This window comes from Cololabis saira, chromosome 23 (genome assembly GCF_033807715.1).
Source record: "Cololabis saira isolate AMF1-May2022 chromosome 23, fColSai1.1, whole genome shotgun sequence".
Taxonomy (NCBI): Eukaryota; Metazoa; Chordata; class Actinopteri; order Beloniformes; family Belonidae; genus Cololabis; species Cololabis saira.
This window is the reverse complement of record NC_084609.1, coordinates 16034012-16051071: the sequence shown is the minus strand read 5'-3', so window position 1 is coordinate 16051071 and position 17060 is coordinate 16034012. Positions and strand designations below refer to the sequence as shown.

Below are 17060 nucleotides of genomic sequence, written 5' to 3'. Positions count from 1 at the left end.
AAGTATTAATTATGGCATTAAGAGGAGAATAAAAGCAGCATTTTAACTAAAGTTAAAATTCCTATATTCATTTAATTAAACCTGTTTTCTGTGGATTTTAATAGTAAGAACAAAGACATTTGTTCAGTGTGGAAGAATCTGATGTGCATGATGGTTCTGGAGAAGTGACTGGAGTGCAGTCTGAAGTCATGTGACCAATCACATTTTGGATTTAGTACTAGGGTTTCTGTACATGTGCTGCTGCAGAAAACTCAAGATCTTCTTCCAGGAGTCTTCCTGAGCATCAGAGTGGGCTTTGGTTTCTCCTCCCCACAGGACAATCACTGCAACACACATCATTAAAATACTCAATGTGTAACCACAGAACAACAATAACCCAACTTAGTATACGTGTAAGAATTTAGAGGGAACATTAAAGCCAATTGACAAGAGCGACAACCTGCTCCTCATCACTCACCGACTGCACCAACTCAGCTCAAGCTAATTTTCTGGAGGTAAATTTAACGCTATATTATTTGTAAGCAGATGAGCCCCACTGGTGATTCGTGCCCCCCCTCTGTACATCTGTGTACAACTCACCTTTTTCTTCAGCGCCAAGGGCCCCAAAACTTGTTGCTCTGAATTGAGGTGAAAAAGGCGGCTCAATCAGATGTCCAGCACCTGGATAGTCCACTTTGGCCACTAGGTGTTCCTTCCCAGCTGCACGCATCATCTTGTAGATCTATGTGGAATAAACACAGCAACAACGTATACTGTCCGAGGCTTCGATCAGAATCAGAATTAACTTTATTCGTCAGTGTAGGAGCCATTCCATAGTTTAATTGTTTGTGTATGTGTTTAGTTTACTTTTTATTTATTTGTTTTGCCACTAGAGGAGGGAGGGCTCACTCTGATGCTGTCAGTCACACAGGTAATCAGCAGCTGCACACTCACTGATGTTAAAGGTTGGTGATTATCAGCAGTCAGGGCAGAGCGCTAGTGAAGGCACATGGTTTTTACCATAACCCAGTATTTGTGTTCAAGCCAGCAACATCATTTGAAGTATAAGTTTCGTTTTTTTAAACTAAGTCTGCAATAAATGGGAACGTCACCCAAAGAGAAACAACGTCTGGACAGTGTAATTAATAGGACTGGATTATGCATAAAGGACATTCCTAACCACCGCAGGTGACTGATTAAGTTTTGTTTTGAGATAGTCACCATAGTCAGGTTTGTGCAAACAAATGAGGAATTTGATTTGACAGACTTTTTCTCTCAGGTTCAATAAAATAAATAAAATGAAATCAATAAATAAACATAACAAATCCACTCCAATAAAAAAATATGTATACCATATACAAGACAGAACCCATATTTACCGTCAAGAGGATACTGCATAAATATTCAACCCTCTGACTACTGAAAGTTCAGCCGAGTAAAGGCCTGACAGAAGAAACTGTCTCTGTGACGGGCGTGTGTGTGTGTGTGTGTGTGTGTGTGTGTGTGTGTGTGTGTGTGTGTGTGTGTGTGTGTGTGTGTGTGTGTGTGTGTGTGTGCAGGGTGTGAGAGGTCTTGTGTGTGCTCACATCATCAGCTGCCTCCACTGAAGGCCAGTTCTGATCATCACAACCATTAAGCAGCAACATTGGACAGTTTATTTTCCTCACCTAGGACAAAAAAACGTTCAAAGATACTAAAATATTTAATGTACTTAATTATAAAAGTATGTAAAAGTTACATCAGGCTGATATGCAAGGATATTGTTGGAGAAAAACAAAAAAGCTTCTGCTTACATCCACTTTCAATGACGGCTCCTCGAGAAGCGCCAGGCCAACATCTCTCCAGATATGACAGTTATTCTCATCCACGCGCATCTTGCGAAACTTCCTGCCATTTTACACAAATGTTTGTATTAATCCAAAGAAAAAAAAAATATTGTATTAATATCAATCAATATATCTGGGCTCAAGTTTCTGATAGACCTACGCGGGTATCTCTTTTTGGAATCCACCAATGGCCTTCTTGGATGCGATGCTGTGGATGTTGCTGATGCAAATGATACAATAAGGCTGAAACACAGAATTAAAAAATAAGTTGAATATTTCTATATTTAGTCTACATTGTCTCATGTTAAGCAAAATATCTTAATTTTTCAAACCATGGGGTAACTAGTTCATGTGTTTGTATCTTCTAGACTAGATTACTGTAATGTGTTGTTAGCAGGATGTCCAAGTAATTTGCTGAATAGGCTCCAGCTGATCCAGAATGCAGCAGCACGAGTGCTGACAGGAATCAGCAGGAGAGACCACGTCTCTCCAGTGTTAGCGTCGCTCCATTGGTTACCCGTAAAATTCAGAATCCAATTTAAAATTTTATTACTTGCGTATAAAGCCCAAAACGGCTTAGCTCTGCATTATTTGCAAGACCTGATAGTGCCTTATGTTCCTGTCAGAGCTCTCCGTTCTCAGAGTGCAGGTTTACTCGTAGTTCCTAGAGTATCCAAATGTAGATTTGGAGGGCGGGCGTTCTGCTATCAGGCACCACTACTATGGAACCAACTTCCAATCTGGGTTAAGGAGGCTGACACCACCTCCACCTTTAAAACTAAACTTAAAACCTTTCTGTTTAGTAAAGCCTATAGTTAGTGTTTAGTAAACCTCTAGCTGGTGTTGGTAAATCTCTAGGTAGTGTAAACTTTAGTGTGTCAGAGTCGCTCCTATAGTTTCTTGTGCTGGCCCCCCCTTCTCCTCCCTTTTCTCTCTTTTGTCCATGTTGCAGCATCCTTTGCCGGACACCGGAACCTGCAGCGTGGGAGTGAGGGGGGCAGGGTAACGGCCCCTTTTGGGCGGGGGAGAAGGTTCGTCCCTCAAGACTCCTCTCCTTGGCCCTGCCCCTTTTCAACCCTTCCCCGACCCTGCACCCCAACCTGGGACCTGATGATTGGGCCGGAGCTTCGGGAGCTGCGTGCTGGCCTGCGGTCCCCACCCCTGGTCATCCCGTTGCTGCTTCCACCTGCCTGCTGTGCTGTTGCCGTCCCTGACCCACCAGTCTGGCCCTCGGCAGGAGGGTCCCCCCTTACGAGCCTGGTCCTGCTCAAGGTTTCTTCCCTCCTAAATGGGAGTTTTTCCTTGCCACTGTTTGGCTTAAGGTTTTTCTCCCACTAGGGGAGTTTTTACCTGCCATTGTTTATGTAATAACTGCTCGGGGGTCATGTTCTGGGTATGGGTCTCTGGAAAGCGTCTAGAGACAACTCTGTTGTATTAGACGCTATATAAATAAAATTGAATTGAATTGAATTGTAAGAAAATTTTCTTGACAAGAATACTTAAAATGAACAAAATTGTCTAAAAAAGTCCTCTAATTTTCTTGAAAAAAAGGCGTTTTTACTTTCCTAGAAATTAATCAAATGAAACGGTCTCGTTGAACTTAAGGCGAAGGTGGACTCAACTGTGCATGTAATACAGGTGATGGTTACAAAGAACCAAGTAGACTCCAGTATCAACTGGCTGTCAGTTAACTGGTTTACCAGTTGCTCATGTTGAGGAATACCTCGGTTCAACCTACAGCACAGATTCAACGCAGAACTGTGACTGTGTGAACTATTTGAAACAAGACAAATTCACCCTTATCTTTAGTCATGTTAATTCCAGGACTTACCTTGATATTGGTGCTGTAAGCTGCCAAAGACAGGGCGATGAGTGAGCCAAGACAGAGACCAATTATTCCAACTCTGTCCGACAGCACCTGAGGATGCTCCTTGAGAATATCAAATGCTATCTGCACAAATATAGACATGAGGAAATAAATAGGAGAGTAAAACACTGCAAAAAAGGTATAATCGTATATGCAAAACGCTGATTTGGAAATATTCTGGTTAGTAACTTTTTGCTACTTGGAGGAATATGACTTTGTAGAAATATATCGAGCTGGATCAGCTTAGAGTAAAAGCAATAAAAAGCTGCAGAAGAGTTTAAAGAATGATTAAAAAAAATAACTTGTGACTTTCACAAAAAAAAAAGAAACAAAATCTAGAGAACCTCAAAGAATGTGAGTTCCATATCCTTCGTCTTTAATTCACCAGCCTTGAAGTAATCCACCGCCAGAGAAGCATAACCATGGGACGCCAGCAGAGCAGCACGATACTCATTCAGCCCTCCTCCCCCTCCCCAAAGGTCCAGCAGTCCGGGAAAGGGTCCTGGACCTGATGGAGAGTTAGTTAGATTTAAATATTTCCCAGTATAGTAAAGACTAAACCTCTTCATTACATTGAAACCAAACAAAAATGTTTTAAATCTGCTTTGACAACAGATTGTAGTTCATTGACTCCCTCACTTTATGAGTGCAGGTGTTTTCTGAGGTGCAGGTTACCTGGAGGTATGAGCAACATCCCTCGAATTCCTTTCTCATTGATTTCAATCCTCTTGACGCCCGGAGCCATGTACCACCTCTCTACAAGTGTCGAGGCCAGCGGGGGGATATCTCTGAAGTTGTCGTGTCCGCTGTACACCAAAATGTCCAACAGCAAGGGGGCGCACACATTTACCTTCCTCAACCTGACCAGTGAAGAGAAGAAAAAAAGCATTGAGGGCTGTAAAAAATGTGTCTTCTTATCATCAATTTTCGATAAATGTCTTATTCAACCTGTTGATGCTGATTTTTGACTTTTTGTATCTACTCTTTCCTGAGCGACACTAATGATGATCTTCTTTTTTTTCAGTTTTGCAATGTATACAAACATATTCCAACAGTATATAGATAATATCTGAAGCACATCTCTGGCAGGTCAGATTTGAATCAGTGTAATTTTTCTGGGGTAAGGTATAATTGATGTAGAATATTATAGTTAATCAGTCTATACCAGGCATTGAAGCTGTTTCGACATAAATCTGCCCAGAACTGTTCATCAATTGTAACATTAAGATCTGACTCCCATTTCATTCAAGACTTATGCAAACCTGGTTTTGGGCCCTCATTCATCAACAGGCGATACATGTTAGAAATTAATTTATGTGTGTTCCCCTCATAAAGAAATCTCTCAACATCATTCATGACAGGCAAACGTTAGCTCTCAGAAAGGATCTTAGCTGGAGAAAAAGGTCTGATTGGACAAGTTGTATTTACTCCTCAGTTGTTCAAATGACATGAGAAGTCCTTTGTTGAAGCAGTCTTCCAAGTGTTGGATTCCTTATATATCCAGAATCTTATTGTCAAGAGTCATGGGTATAAGGTCATTTCGTTTTAAAGGCATTTTAGGTGACAATCCTACCTTCAATCCAAGACTTTTGGGAACCTCATACCAAATTTTAATAAGATGTCTCAGTATAGGGCTATCTGTCCTGTTGTTTACAGTTCCAGAATTATGCTTATACTGTAAATGTCACTGTGGACCTTTTCTTTCAGGGGATGCAGTCCGATTTGTGTCCAAGAAGGGGTGTCACTGCCCTCAAAAAAGCATGACATGATCCTCATTTGAGCTGTCAAGTAGTAGTTTTTAAAATGAGGTAGTTGAAGTCCCCCTAAACAATAGTCCCACGTTAATTTGTGCAAGGTACCTGAGGCCAGTGCGGCTGCCCGGGACAGGACGCATGCTCCACAACAAACCCATGGGCTCTTTTCCCCTGTATGTTCCTCCGAGGCTCAAATCTTCTGAAACTGCAATAACAGAAATAATAAAACAAACAAGCAAATGTGAAAGTCAAAGAAAAACACAAAATATGTAACCAAAGACAAAAAAGTAAATGATTTATAAGTCATGTATGAATGTGTGGTAGAAAAAATAAAATTAAAAAGTACCCAACAGAGCATCATGAGCACTGAGAAGAACTAGTTGTTATTTCATGATTAGATATTTTGAATAGGTGAAGCACCTGATCCGTAAAGACAGCTTAACCTGCTGGATTTCTGCCTCTTAGGAAAACAACTGTGTCTTGGTAACAACAAACCTGCACTGGAATCTCTTAACAATGCATTCATGGGCATTCAAGTTAAGAGTCTCAACTGAACCACATGAGTTAATGAAGAGCTGTGTACGACAACAAAGGCCTTTACTCTGCTCTTCCCTGGTACAAAGTCTAACTCGAGCCAGAACGACAGATTTCACATAGATCAGGTATTTGCACCAACCATGAGACCATCATTAAAGATTCAATAGTAGATGAAGGGTTGGTGCTAGACTGCATCAGCCCCCTGGACCTGACCCAGAACCCACCAGAGACAGTCCCATGGTGGTCGCTGACGTAGTGCCCGTAGGCCTCCCAGAAGTCCTTGTCCTCAGATTGGTGGAGGGAGCGGACGGTGACTGGACGCCCTGGAGGCAGATTCTCCACCACCACACTGAACGTCTCATCAACCAGAGCCTGACAGGGATGGACGGAGAGAATCGGAGGAGTACCCTCAGACATGACTGATGTTTGTCTGAAGAGCAAGAAAAAAAAACACATCTATGTGAGTTTGTCAGTCAAAAAAGAAAAGAGGACTGTGCTGCTCAGACATCTTTACAATAATATTATCCCATGTGCTTGTATCATTTATTTGGGTCTTTGAAGTTACTATGAATCCACAGATGAGTGGTATGGTTTTTTGTTTGTCATTTTTTCTTTTTTTTGATTGACAGCTGCATTACCATTAATGGTATTAATGGCCAGTTGTCATAACTCGCTACTGAGACCAGATATTTCAAAATCAATCAACAATCATTTATTGAGACATTCAGCTGAATGGAGACACCATTCACCAATATAGTAAACAACAGGTTCCTGAACCGCCCGAGTCGTGTCTGAGCGCGGAGTGGGATGCACATAAACTTATAACCCAGACTCAGAAACGTGATAAAAACTCTAACAATCAGTGCCATACACACAGTAGCCATCCCATTTCCTCCCTTCCATGAAACCTCCCGTTCCCGTTGATAACCTTGAGAGGAGTTGTTTTTATCTCAGTTATACAGGGAGAACTTTTCTGGGAATCCAGTGGACTTGTAGTCAAGACCGCCTAAATCGAGACCAAGACACAACCAAGACCAGAGAGGATCAAGACCAAGACCAAGACAGAACAAGTCAAAACCAAGACTCTTTCAGCTCAAGACTGAGGCCGACACCAAAAAAAAAACCTAGTTATTTTGTCATCTTGCGTGAGTTGTAGAACATCAGCACCATCCCGGTTCAGGTGCTTAGTTTACATATGAGGTTGTATTAAACTGCAGCACAATAAAACAGAGAAGTGGATGTCTTATGTGCTAACTCACTATAAATATGTTTGGCAATTGCACTGCCACTATTTCTACACTATTTGAGGATTGACTCGAGTGCTTTTAAGGATCGACATGACTATTAACTAGTCCCAAAGTCATCTAACAACATAAGCCTCCGACATCCCCCTCCACCTCAGAAGAGTCTAATGAATAGTAAATGTTACTGATTTAAATTGGACTTAATTTGTAGATAGAATGTGAATTTTAAATATTAAAGATGCACACAATTATCGACTTGAAATCGCATTATAGTAGCCAGATTACACTGAAGAACAGGTGAGCACAAGATTCTGTCACCTTGGTGGGTGCAATGGCATCTCAATTATCCGAGTCCGAGACATGGCGAGACCAAGACAAGACCAAGTACAAAGACTGTCAAGGCCGTGACAAGACCAAGACCACAAAAAATGGTCTTGAGACCAAGACCACAAAAAAGTGGTTTCAAGACCCAAGGCCACAAAAAAATGGTCTCGAGAAGTCTAGAGTCCACAACATCAGTTAGTTGTTATCTACATTAAACAGCTGCTGAACCTTCTGTCCTGTTGCACAGTTCTTTAACAATAGCTGTATTTATTAGCTGAATATTACACACATGCAGTAATTTTCCATTAACTTTACTAACCAATCCTTTTTATTGGCCCGAAAACAAGTATTAATGCATAGTAATTAGTTGCAAAGTTAAAACACACAACTTAATATTGGTTATTTTTTTCACACACATATTTGACTTTTATTCTCCACATGAGCCAGGGAGGGTACAGACCTCTGTTGTACATCACGTTTACATCACCGTTAGTATCTGAATCCAAGGTGGATCATGAATATATGTTATCATCGTTCAAGAAGTTAAAATTCTATTAAAGACCCACTGAAATGATTATAAAATACATTAAGGTTTCTCCTTAATGTATTCTCCCTTCATGTGTAATGATCTGGTTTCTCTGTCCTCTCTCTCTCCTTCCCTGTCTTACCTCTCTCTGCCCAAGTGGCAGCGAGTGGGTGGTGTGAATGTTGTTGTTGCCGCAGGCACTGAACTGTTTATAAAATACATTAGAGGACATAAACACTTGTTTTCTTTCATTCCAATTGAATCTATATTTCCAGTTTGGCCAGATTTTTTCTGTGTTGGTTGCAAATACAAATCATATGTGTGATACTCACAAAAGTGTTTTTGTAGAGTTATTATTATTGTTTTATCTCCGCTGGTGTCACTTTTTGGTTTATTCCTATCTTTGGTTTTGGTATCTTTTTATTTTATTATTTCATCCTGCTAAAATGAGAACAAGAAAGAAACACACAAGGACTTGTAGTACCAGAAACGGACACAGGGTGGCAGCACCAGCCCCAGCCCCGCGCCACTGGGACTGTGTGAACTCTCTTTGCAAAACAAAGCAGGTAGTCCTCAACCTATCAAAGAGGTCAATAGCTTGAAGTTGACACCAAGCATGGATGGAGGACGTGGACGAGGACATGTGGCCTGATCGTCAGGCCCGTGTCGACAATGCGTAATTTTCCTGTATTTTTATTTTTTTCACATTTACAGGGTTTCATTTGATTGTGTTTCATTTACAGTACTTTCTTTGAGAATTGACCTTTGTTGTACTGCATATTGAACCCTGTCATTTTGATTGCTTACAGTATGTGCATGTGACAAGTACTGCAATAAATATTTTTCTGTCAGAATCTTGCCATTTTGTACACAGTAGAACAAATGTAAATCAATGGTGTTGACAGGAACTTCAGCAATACAAAAACAGATCTACAATATTTTACTGTATACACATTTTCTGATTTTACTGTAAATACTCTGTGACAGTATATTTCTAAGTTATATAACTAAGTTAGAGTGTTCAATACAAAACCCAAATTGTAGTATGTTGTCAGTTGTAAAATAGTCAATACTATGAGGGTGTTGAACAAAAGTTGATATTGATAGCTGTAGTTTCAATTTTGTTATCCATTGTTAAATAAATGAGAAAACATACATGTTCAATTGAGAAAAAATTGTAGGTTTTGATGGAAAAGTTTGGTTTTGATGGATGTGTGACAAGTTTTGAGAAAGTGGTGTCATTCTGCAAACATCATAAAGTGTTTTGGTTATTTCAGCTTCTGTTAAGGGCTTTGTGTGAGCTGTTTTGAAAAAGTAAACTGTGAATGGAAAAATGGGCCAAAACGATCAAGAAAAACTGTAACAGCGCGACGAGGACGGGAAGCTCATAATCGGTTGGACTGGAGAATGAGCAGTGGTGGTCCGGTGTCACTAATTTTATTTGTGTGTTTCCAGGTTGGTTATTTATGTTTTGCTGTGACCTCAGATGTATTTACGTTAATATCAAAACCCCGGACGTAAAGTCGAAAAGTTACGAGTTCAGTAACTATGTAAATATAGTGAACCCAAGCGTACATCACAAATGAGTATGTGAAGATGGTGTCCCCTGCCGCAGCTAAATTACATGTACTTTCTATTTATTTATTTTGGCTCCCCGGCATTTGTGGGTTGTTTTTAAGAATTGTGTGTATGATACATGATTCAGGTTGGGCATTATTAGGCCTCGTTCAGACTGCAGGCAAATCTGATTCATATCTGATTCCTTCTCATATCCGATTTTCAGGGCTGACTGTCCACACTGTTTTTAGCAAGTGTCCATATCGGATCTGGCTCTGTTCAGACTGGGCCACATCATTGTATGATCTGACGGGTTGCCGTAGCAACGACGTTGGAGCGGAGGCGTCACCCAGTGCGTGTATTGTGTGAAGTCATGCAATTGCGACATCAAAAACAATAACAATATGGAGCCAGCTCACATGCTGTTCCATACCTGTAAAGCTGGGCATACACTGTGCAATATTTTAAATCGTTTGACACTGCCCCATCTCACTCTAATCCTCCCGTCGGACCTCTGTGTACTGGAACTCGAGGCTGGTTTTGGGGCAGGGGTGGGGGCTGTGTCCACCCAAACGTGCGTCCTGCCCACCCGATCAAAGGTAATGGGGATCCTTTATTTTTTTATAATTTTATTTTTTTATATATATAAAAAAATATATATATATCTGTACCGTTCCTGATTGGGTCGGCACTGCGCATCATTTTTAGACATAACAATGAACGCATACCGCAAAAGTTGTGTCTCGGCGGAGGGACCCGGCGTCCCAGCAAAATGAGAAATAGAGAAAGGTGTTCAGAACAAAACCACCAGCAAACTAACAAACAAACCAACAAAGCTCAGAGTTAACAAAACGAACCAGCAATGAACAACTGGCAGCCCTGCTCTTTAACCTCTCCTCCTGATGAGCTGACGGGCTGCAGGTTCAGGCTCTCAGCGTGACTGAAGGCTGATTTATGGTTCCGCGTTACACCAACGCAGACTCTACGGCGTAGTGTACGCGGCGACACGCACCATACGTGGAAATGCGGTCTTTTTTTCTGCCATTAAAACATTTTGTAATGTGAATTTGCAACACTTAAACTACAAATAATAGTTTTTGACGTGACATCAGAGATTGTACATGCTCTCTGCGAAAGGATGAGTAGCTCCACAACTGGAAATGGGCGGGTGGTTTGGAGCGTCTGGGACAGTCATATCTGATCTGAGTGTTTGGAGCTGTTCAGACTGAGACGCATCTGCCCAAATGCGATAAGGATCGGATATGAAACTACCTCCCGGAGGTAGTTTCGATCTGGTTTGCAAAAATCGGATCTCATGCGGTTTGGGACTGTTCAGACTTCAAAAGAGTCATCCAGTTTCAATCTGGGTGGGCTAAAAATCGGATATTTGCCTGCAGTCTGAACGCGGCCTTACTGTGTGTGTGTGTGTGTGTGTGTGTGTGTGTGTGTGTGTGTGTGTGTGTGTGTGTGTGTGTGTGTGTGTGAGCGCAGCAGTGTTTGTGTAGTGTCTAGCTCAGCACTAAAGATAATAAGCTACAAGCTAACACCAGTTACGGCTGTTGCCATGGTAACACAAGACCGAGTTCAAAGCCAAAAGGTCAAGCTATCGGTCAGCTATGTTGTTTCATTTGTGTTAATGTTGTATAACGTGAGTTAGTGACTGCAATAAATTATTATTCTGTTATGTTAAGTGAACACTTAATTTACTTTATGTACTTTAGGTACAAAAATACTCTTTCAGTAAGAGACAGAAAAGTTTGTACATGATTGCTCAGATAACATGATTAGTGATGTGTGTTTGAGAAAAGAGTGTACATGATTGATGAGATTACATGATTAATGATAGACATTGTGCATGATTACAAAGAAAAATGTTTGTCTTTGGGTTTAATGCAAAGGATATTGGTTATTTTGTTGTTTATTTCTGAAAGAAAAACTAAGATATACATTTCCAGGAAATGTTTCATAAATATGGTTGATACCAATGCGTTAATACAGAAATAATTCATTGTTGCAGTGAACAGTTAAAGAAAATGTGTGAATAAAGATAATCCGTTGGACTGGAGAATGAGCAGAGGTGGTCCGGTGTCACTAATTTTATTTGTGTGTTTCCAGTACGCCAGGTCCAGGATTATCTATCTGCTAGCGGCCCAGCCGGGACCCGCTACATATGCAAACATTATTGTATCCATTAAGTCTTAGTGGACTTTTAAAAAGCTACATTTCACTTTAAACAAACACCTATAAATGAATGAATTGCAGAGCTACTATGGAAAGAATAATAATCTGAAAGACTCACAGAGTTGGAGCTCTTCGGTGGGTCAGAGGTGAAGTCTGCAGTTGGATGCCTACGTACTGCTGGACTCTAAACCTGCTCTGCATGCTTTACTCAGGAAAAAAAAATAAAAATCTTTGCACGCCCCCTCCAATCTGCAAGTCCGGTTAACTTGTTTTGCACAGTCTCAGAGCTCCATTGATGATGAGTTCTTATGTCGCTGTAACTCAACCAACTCTGAACCAAAAGCTTAAAGTTTGTTGTCTTCGGGTTAGGTTTTCGAATCAGAGTTTGTTGAACCACCTTTTTGGAATTGTAAACCACAAAAAGACTCAAAATGAGATAGAAAAACACGAAATAACAAAAAGATGTAATGTCATTCTATGCTGCAGATGCAAGACTTGACCACTAGAGAACACTGTTGTCCAATTTATGCTTCAAAATACTTCTAGTGCCAAAACACCTGACCAATCTCATCTAACATGATGTGTAAAGACACTTGATGGCCCCCTTTTCTTTCTCTTTTTTTCTTTCTTTAGATTCTTTCTTTGCGCTCTCTCTTTCTTTCGATTATTTTTTCTGTGGGATTTTCTTTCTGTAAGAAGCATAAGTTATAATAGCAATATTAATAATAATAATAATAATAATAATAATAACAAGAAAATTTCTGGAAATTTTGATATGGGCCTGCCCTACCGCCCATTCGTCCCCTCTTGCTGCTTTGGTTTTGGGCTGTAGTGGTTGTTTTCGGGGTGGTTCCATTGCAGTTTGAGGTGTTTACGGTTGTATTGCATTCATTCTTTTGCTCCCCATAGTTATTAATGGGGCGCGCCTTTTGGTGTCTAGCATCGCCACAGTAACGCTTTTGACTGAGAAAAGTAATCCCCATCGAGGCACGATGGAGACGAATCTAACGATGTATGCCGTGCATGGGTGCATGTTCCGGTTCAGGCTACGTTAACGGATGGGTTTTTTTTTCACCGTGGTAAAAAACCCCATCCGAATGAATGGGGCCATTTGGCATGGATTTTGACATAAAATTTCCTTAAATTCCAGCTTCATGAAATTTGAATATGTTGAATGCCACAGCGTGCCGAGTCGGGGAACATTGTATGATGTCTCTACGATAATCTGTCGCCTAGCAACAAGCGTCCAAAGTCAAAAGGAAATAAAAAGAAAAAATGAAAGGTCAATATCGCAAAAACTGTAATAATTGGCATAATGAGCTTGTACGGTCAGTTAGTGCCAATCGGGCTGAGTGTTCGAAAGTATGAACGATGTCTGTACGATAAAGTTCGGCCGAGCAATAAGCGTCCGAATTTTCGCCTTTTATTTGCTTTTTGGCATCTAGCGTTGCCACGGTAACACTTTTGACTGAGAAAAGTAATGCCCATCAAGGCACGATGGAGACGCATCTAATGGTGTATGCCATGCATGGGTGCACGATCCGGCTCAGGCTACATTAACGGATAGGTTTTTTTTTCACCATGGTAAAAAACCCCATCCGAATGAATGGGGCCATTTGGCATGGATTTTGACAAAAAATTTCCTTAAATCACAGCTTCATGAAATTTGAATATATTGAAGTCCACAGCGTGCCGAGTCGGGAAACATTTGTACGACGTCTCTACGATAACCTTTTGCTTAGCAACAAGCGCCCAAAGTCAAATGGAAATTAAAAAAAAATGAAAGGTCAATATCGCAAAAACTGTAATAATTGGCAAAAAGAGGTTGTACTGTCCGTTATTGCCAATCGGGCCGAGTGATTGAAAGTTTGAACGATGTCTCTACGATAAAGTTCGGCCGAGCAATAAGCGTCCGAATTTTCACCTTGCCTTTCACCAAATGCCACTACTTGGCATGCCCATAATAATAATAATAATTAAAGCTGCAAGCAGCGATGAACGGGCCCTCGCACTCACGGCCACCGCCCCCATAAGCATATCAGAAATGACACTTACGACTTCCTATGTCAAACCATTCAAAAGTTATAGCAGTAAAAAGGGACGACCAATCAGAAGAAGGGGCGGGGCTAATTAAGGCCAAAGAAGCTCAAGGACTCATTACAGAGCCCCATGACATCACCCACGACTCTATGTCAAAACATTCAAAAGTTATAGCAGGAAATAGGACAACCAATCAGAAAAAGGGACTGGGCTAATTTTCACCAATTATGGTCAAGGACTCAATACCGAGTCCCATGACACCACCCACGACTCTTTATGTCAAACCTTTCAAAAGTTATGGCAGAGAAAGGTTTTCTAGGGGGCGCTGTTGAGCCATTAGGCCACGCCCATTAATGCAAACCATGAAATATCAAATTTATCGCCAGGCCTGACTTGGTGCAAAATTGGATGACTTTTTGGGCACGTTTAGGGTGGCAAAAAGGACCTCCTTTCGTCAGAATAGAAAGAAAGAAAGAAAGAAAGAAAGAAAGAAAGAAAGAAAGAAAGAAAGAAAGAAAGAAAGAAAGAAAGAAAGAAAGAAAGAAAGAAAGAAAGAAAGAAAGAAAGAAAGAAAGAAAGAAAGAAAGAAAGAAAGAAAGAAAGAAAGAAAGAAAGAAAGAAAGAAAGAAAGAAAGAAAGAAAGAAAGAAAGAAAGAAAGAAAGAAAGAAAGAAAGAAAGAAAGAAAGAAAGAAAGAAAGAAAGAAAGAAAGAAAGAAAGAAAGAAAGAAAGAAAGAAAGAAAGAAAGAAAGAAAGAGACACACATACAGAGAAAATCATGGCGGTACAGATGAGAGGATAGTAGTTCAAATCAGATCACTCAAATGAACGACGATCATACAGTACAGCTGTATCTCATGGTCCAGAATGTATGATATTATATTAATCTATTATACCATATTATATTACATGTTGTTATATCATATTAACGTACCCAGTAATATAGCATATTGTATTATTGTATTGTATGTTGCTTCATTTCATATATTTTTGACTGTATTATATTGTAAAATTATATATCATAGCGATTGCATTATTATATAATTTCATTTATAACACTAATATACAATTCCTCACACACACACTCCTTCCAAATGTTTCTTCTTTTTGCTCCATTATGACAATTGTATGCTGTCATCCATTATGTTTTTTGTTTTTAAGTTTGTTGTGTGTGTGTGTGTGTGTATATATATATATATATATATATATATATATATATATATATATATATATATATATGTGTGTGTGTGTGTGTGTGTGTGTGTGTGTGTGTGTGTGTGTGTGTGTGTGTGTGTGTGTGTGTGTGTGTGTGTGTGTGTGTGTATACCTGAATAGCATAACCAGTAGTGTGACTACCTGCAGAACGTATTTTAGCATGAAAGCCTGCATATTTAACGTACATCAAGCATCCTGTATCGTAGCTACATGTCTGCCGTTTGTAACAAAGAAAACTGCGTGAAAATCGGTTGAAAATTAAGCAAGTTATAGTTATTTTACTTATGCAGACACCTCCTTCCACAATAGAAGTGAACGCATTGGAGTCAAAGCGATACCGATCCAAGGAATTTCTCGACTAACTTATGCTGCTATCTCACTACATTTAGATAATAAAATTAGTAAAACTGTTAACCAGATGCTTTTTAATTTCCTATGGAAAAATCGTATACATTACATTAGAAAATGTATAGTCATGAATACTTATGAATCTGGAGGGCTTAATTTCCTGGATTTTAAAACTTTAAACAATACATTTAAAATTAATTGGGCGAAAAATTTTATGAAGAATCCCACCTCAATCTGGAATTTTATTCCCCACCTATTTTCTCTCGTTTTGGAGGCCTTCATTTCATACTGTCTTGTAATTATGATGTAGAAAAAATTCCAGTTAAGTTATCTGTATTTCATAAACAGGTCCTCCTTGCATGGACTCTTATCTATAAGCATAACTTTTCACCCCACCGTTATATTATTTGGAACAATAGAGATATCCTAGTTAGAAATAAATCCCTTTTTTTTAAACCTGGTTTCAGAACCGGATCTGGCTGGTGAGTCCGCTGCTAAATGAGGAAGGAGTTGTGCTGTCTTACAGAGACTTTTCATCACGACATAGTCTTCAAGTAACTCCTGAAGAATTCTCAGTTGTCGCCAATGCTATTCCATCAGGCACCTTAATGCTTTTTAAAAACAGTTGTTCTTCCTCGTCTAGAAATGTGTCTGTCCCATTCTCAACTGACTCCCCAATAGGTAAAATATGTTTTTCACTGACCCAAAAGAATAATAATAAAAGGGTACGTGCCTTATTTCAAAAAGATATTGTTGCTACCCCTAATATTACTGTTTATTGGAATCGTTTCACAGATCATATTGATTGGAAAAAAACTTGGATGCTTCCTAGCAAATTTTTAATCACAAATAAGGTTAAGGAGGTCTCCTACAAAATCATACATAAATATTATCCTGCTAACCATTATATGCAGAAATTTAAAAAGGACATTAATACAAATTGTTTCTTCTGTAATTTACATCCAGAAACAGTTGTCTATTTATTCTGGCTTTGCTCTCATTCGAAAAAACTATGGGCAGATATTAGCAAATTTATTATTGACTCTTTTGGTATAGATTTTAATTTATATTGGGAAAATGTTGTTTTTGGTTTCCATTGTTTCTCTAAAAAAGAAGGAAAATGTTACTTTTTGATAAATCAGTTTTTATTTCTTGCCAAATTCCATATTCATAAGAGTACATTTTCAAAGAAGACCCCTTGTTTTTTTGTTTTCCAGAAAGAAATGGAACTTTACTTGAAATTAATCCTAAAATCAACAAATGAAAAGGCTATTAAAACCGTAGACTTGTATTATATGTTTAATCTTGTTGAATAACAAACATCACCCCTGGCACATGTTCTGTTTTTTATTTGTATACTGTTCGTGTATACTGTTTTGTGATAATTCTTTTAAATAAAGTAAAAAAAAAAATAAAAAAAATACCGATCCAAGATGGCGGCCACGCCCGATGTTCTCAGGCAGTCAATGCGGCGCCTTGACCAAGATGGCGGCCGCGCTGAACACCAGCCCCTCCCCCCGCGGGAGCTGCGCGCGCATTCCAAACTCCACCCCCCCCAACCCCTCCACCCCCCCAACCCCCCCCGCCCCCGGGGGAGCTGCGCACGCATTCCAAACACCATCCCCCGGCGGGAGCTCAGCCCCTCCTCTCTCCTCTCTGCTGG

General features: G+C 39.8%; 1 protein-coding gene across 1 annotated transcript; it reads right to left on the bottom strand.

Moving 5' to 3' along the window:
• Positions 1–129: 129 nt before the first annotated feature.
• On the bottom strand, positions 130–11941 carry LOC133424605 (peroxisomal succinyl-coenzyme A thioesterase-like). Its single transcript, XM_061715301.1, has 11 exons — positions 11914–11941; positions 6188–6393; positions 5532–5631; positions 4348–4532; positions 4017–4180; positions 3637–3756; positions 1966–2048; positions 1773–1866; positions 1566–1646; positions 580–721; positions 130–323 (listed from the first exon to the last, which is right to left on the bottom strand). Exons 2-11 carry the CDS (start codon positions 6378–6380, stop codon positions 199–201), a joined length of 1287 nt encoding a protein of 428 aa, XP_061571285.1. The 5' UTR covers positions 6381–6393; positions 11914–11941; the 3' UTR covers positions 130–198.
• Positions 11942–17060: the final 5119 nt, after the last annotated feature.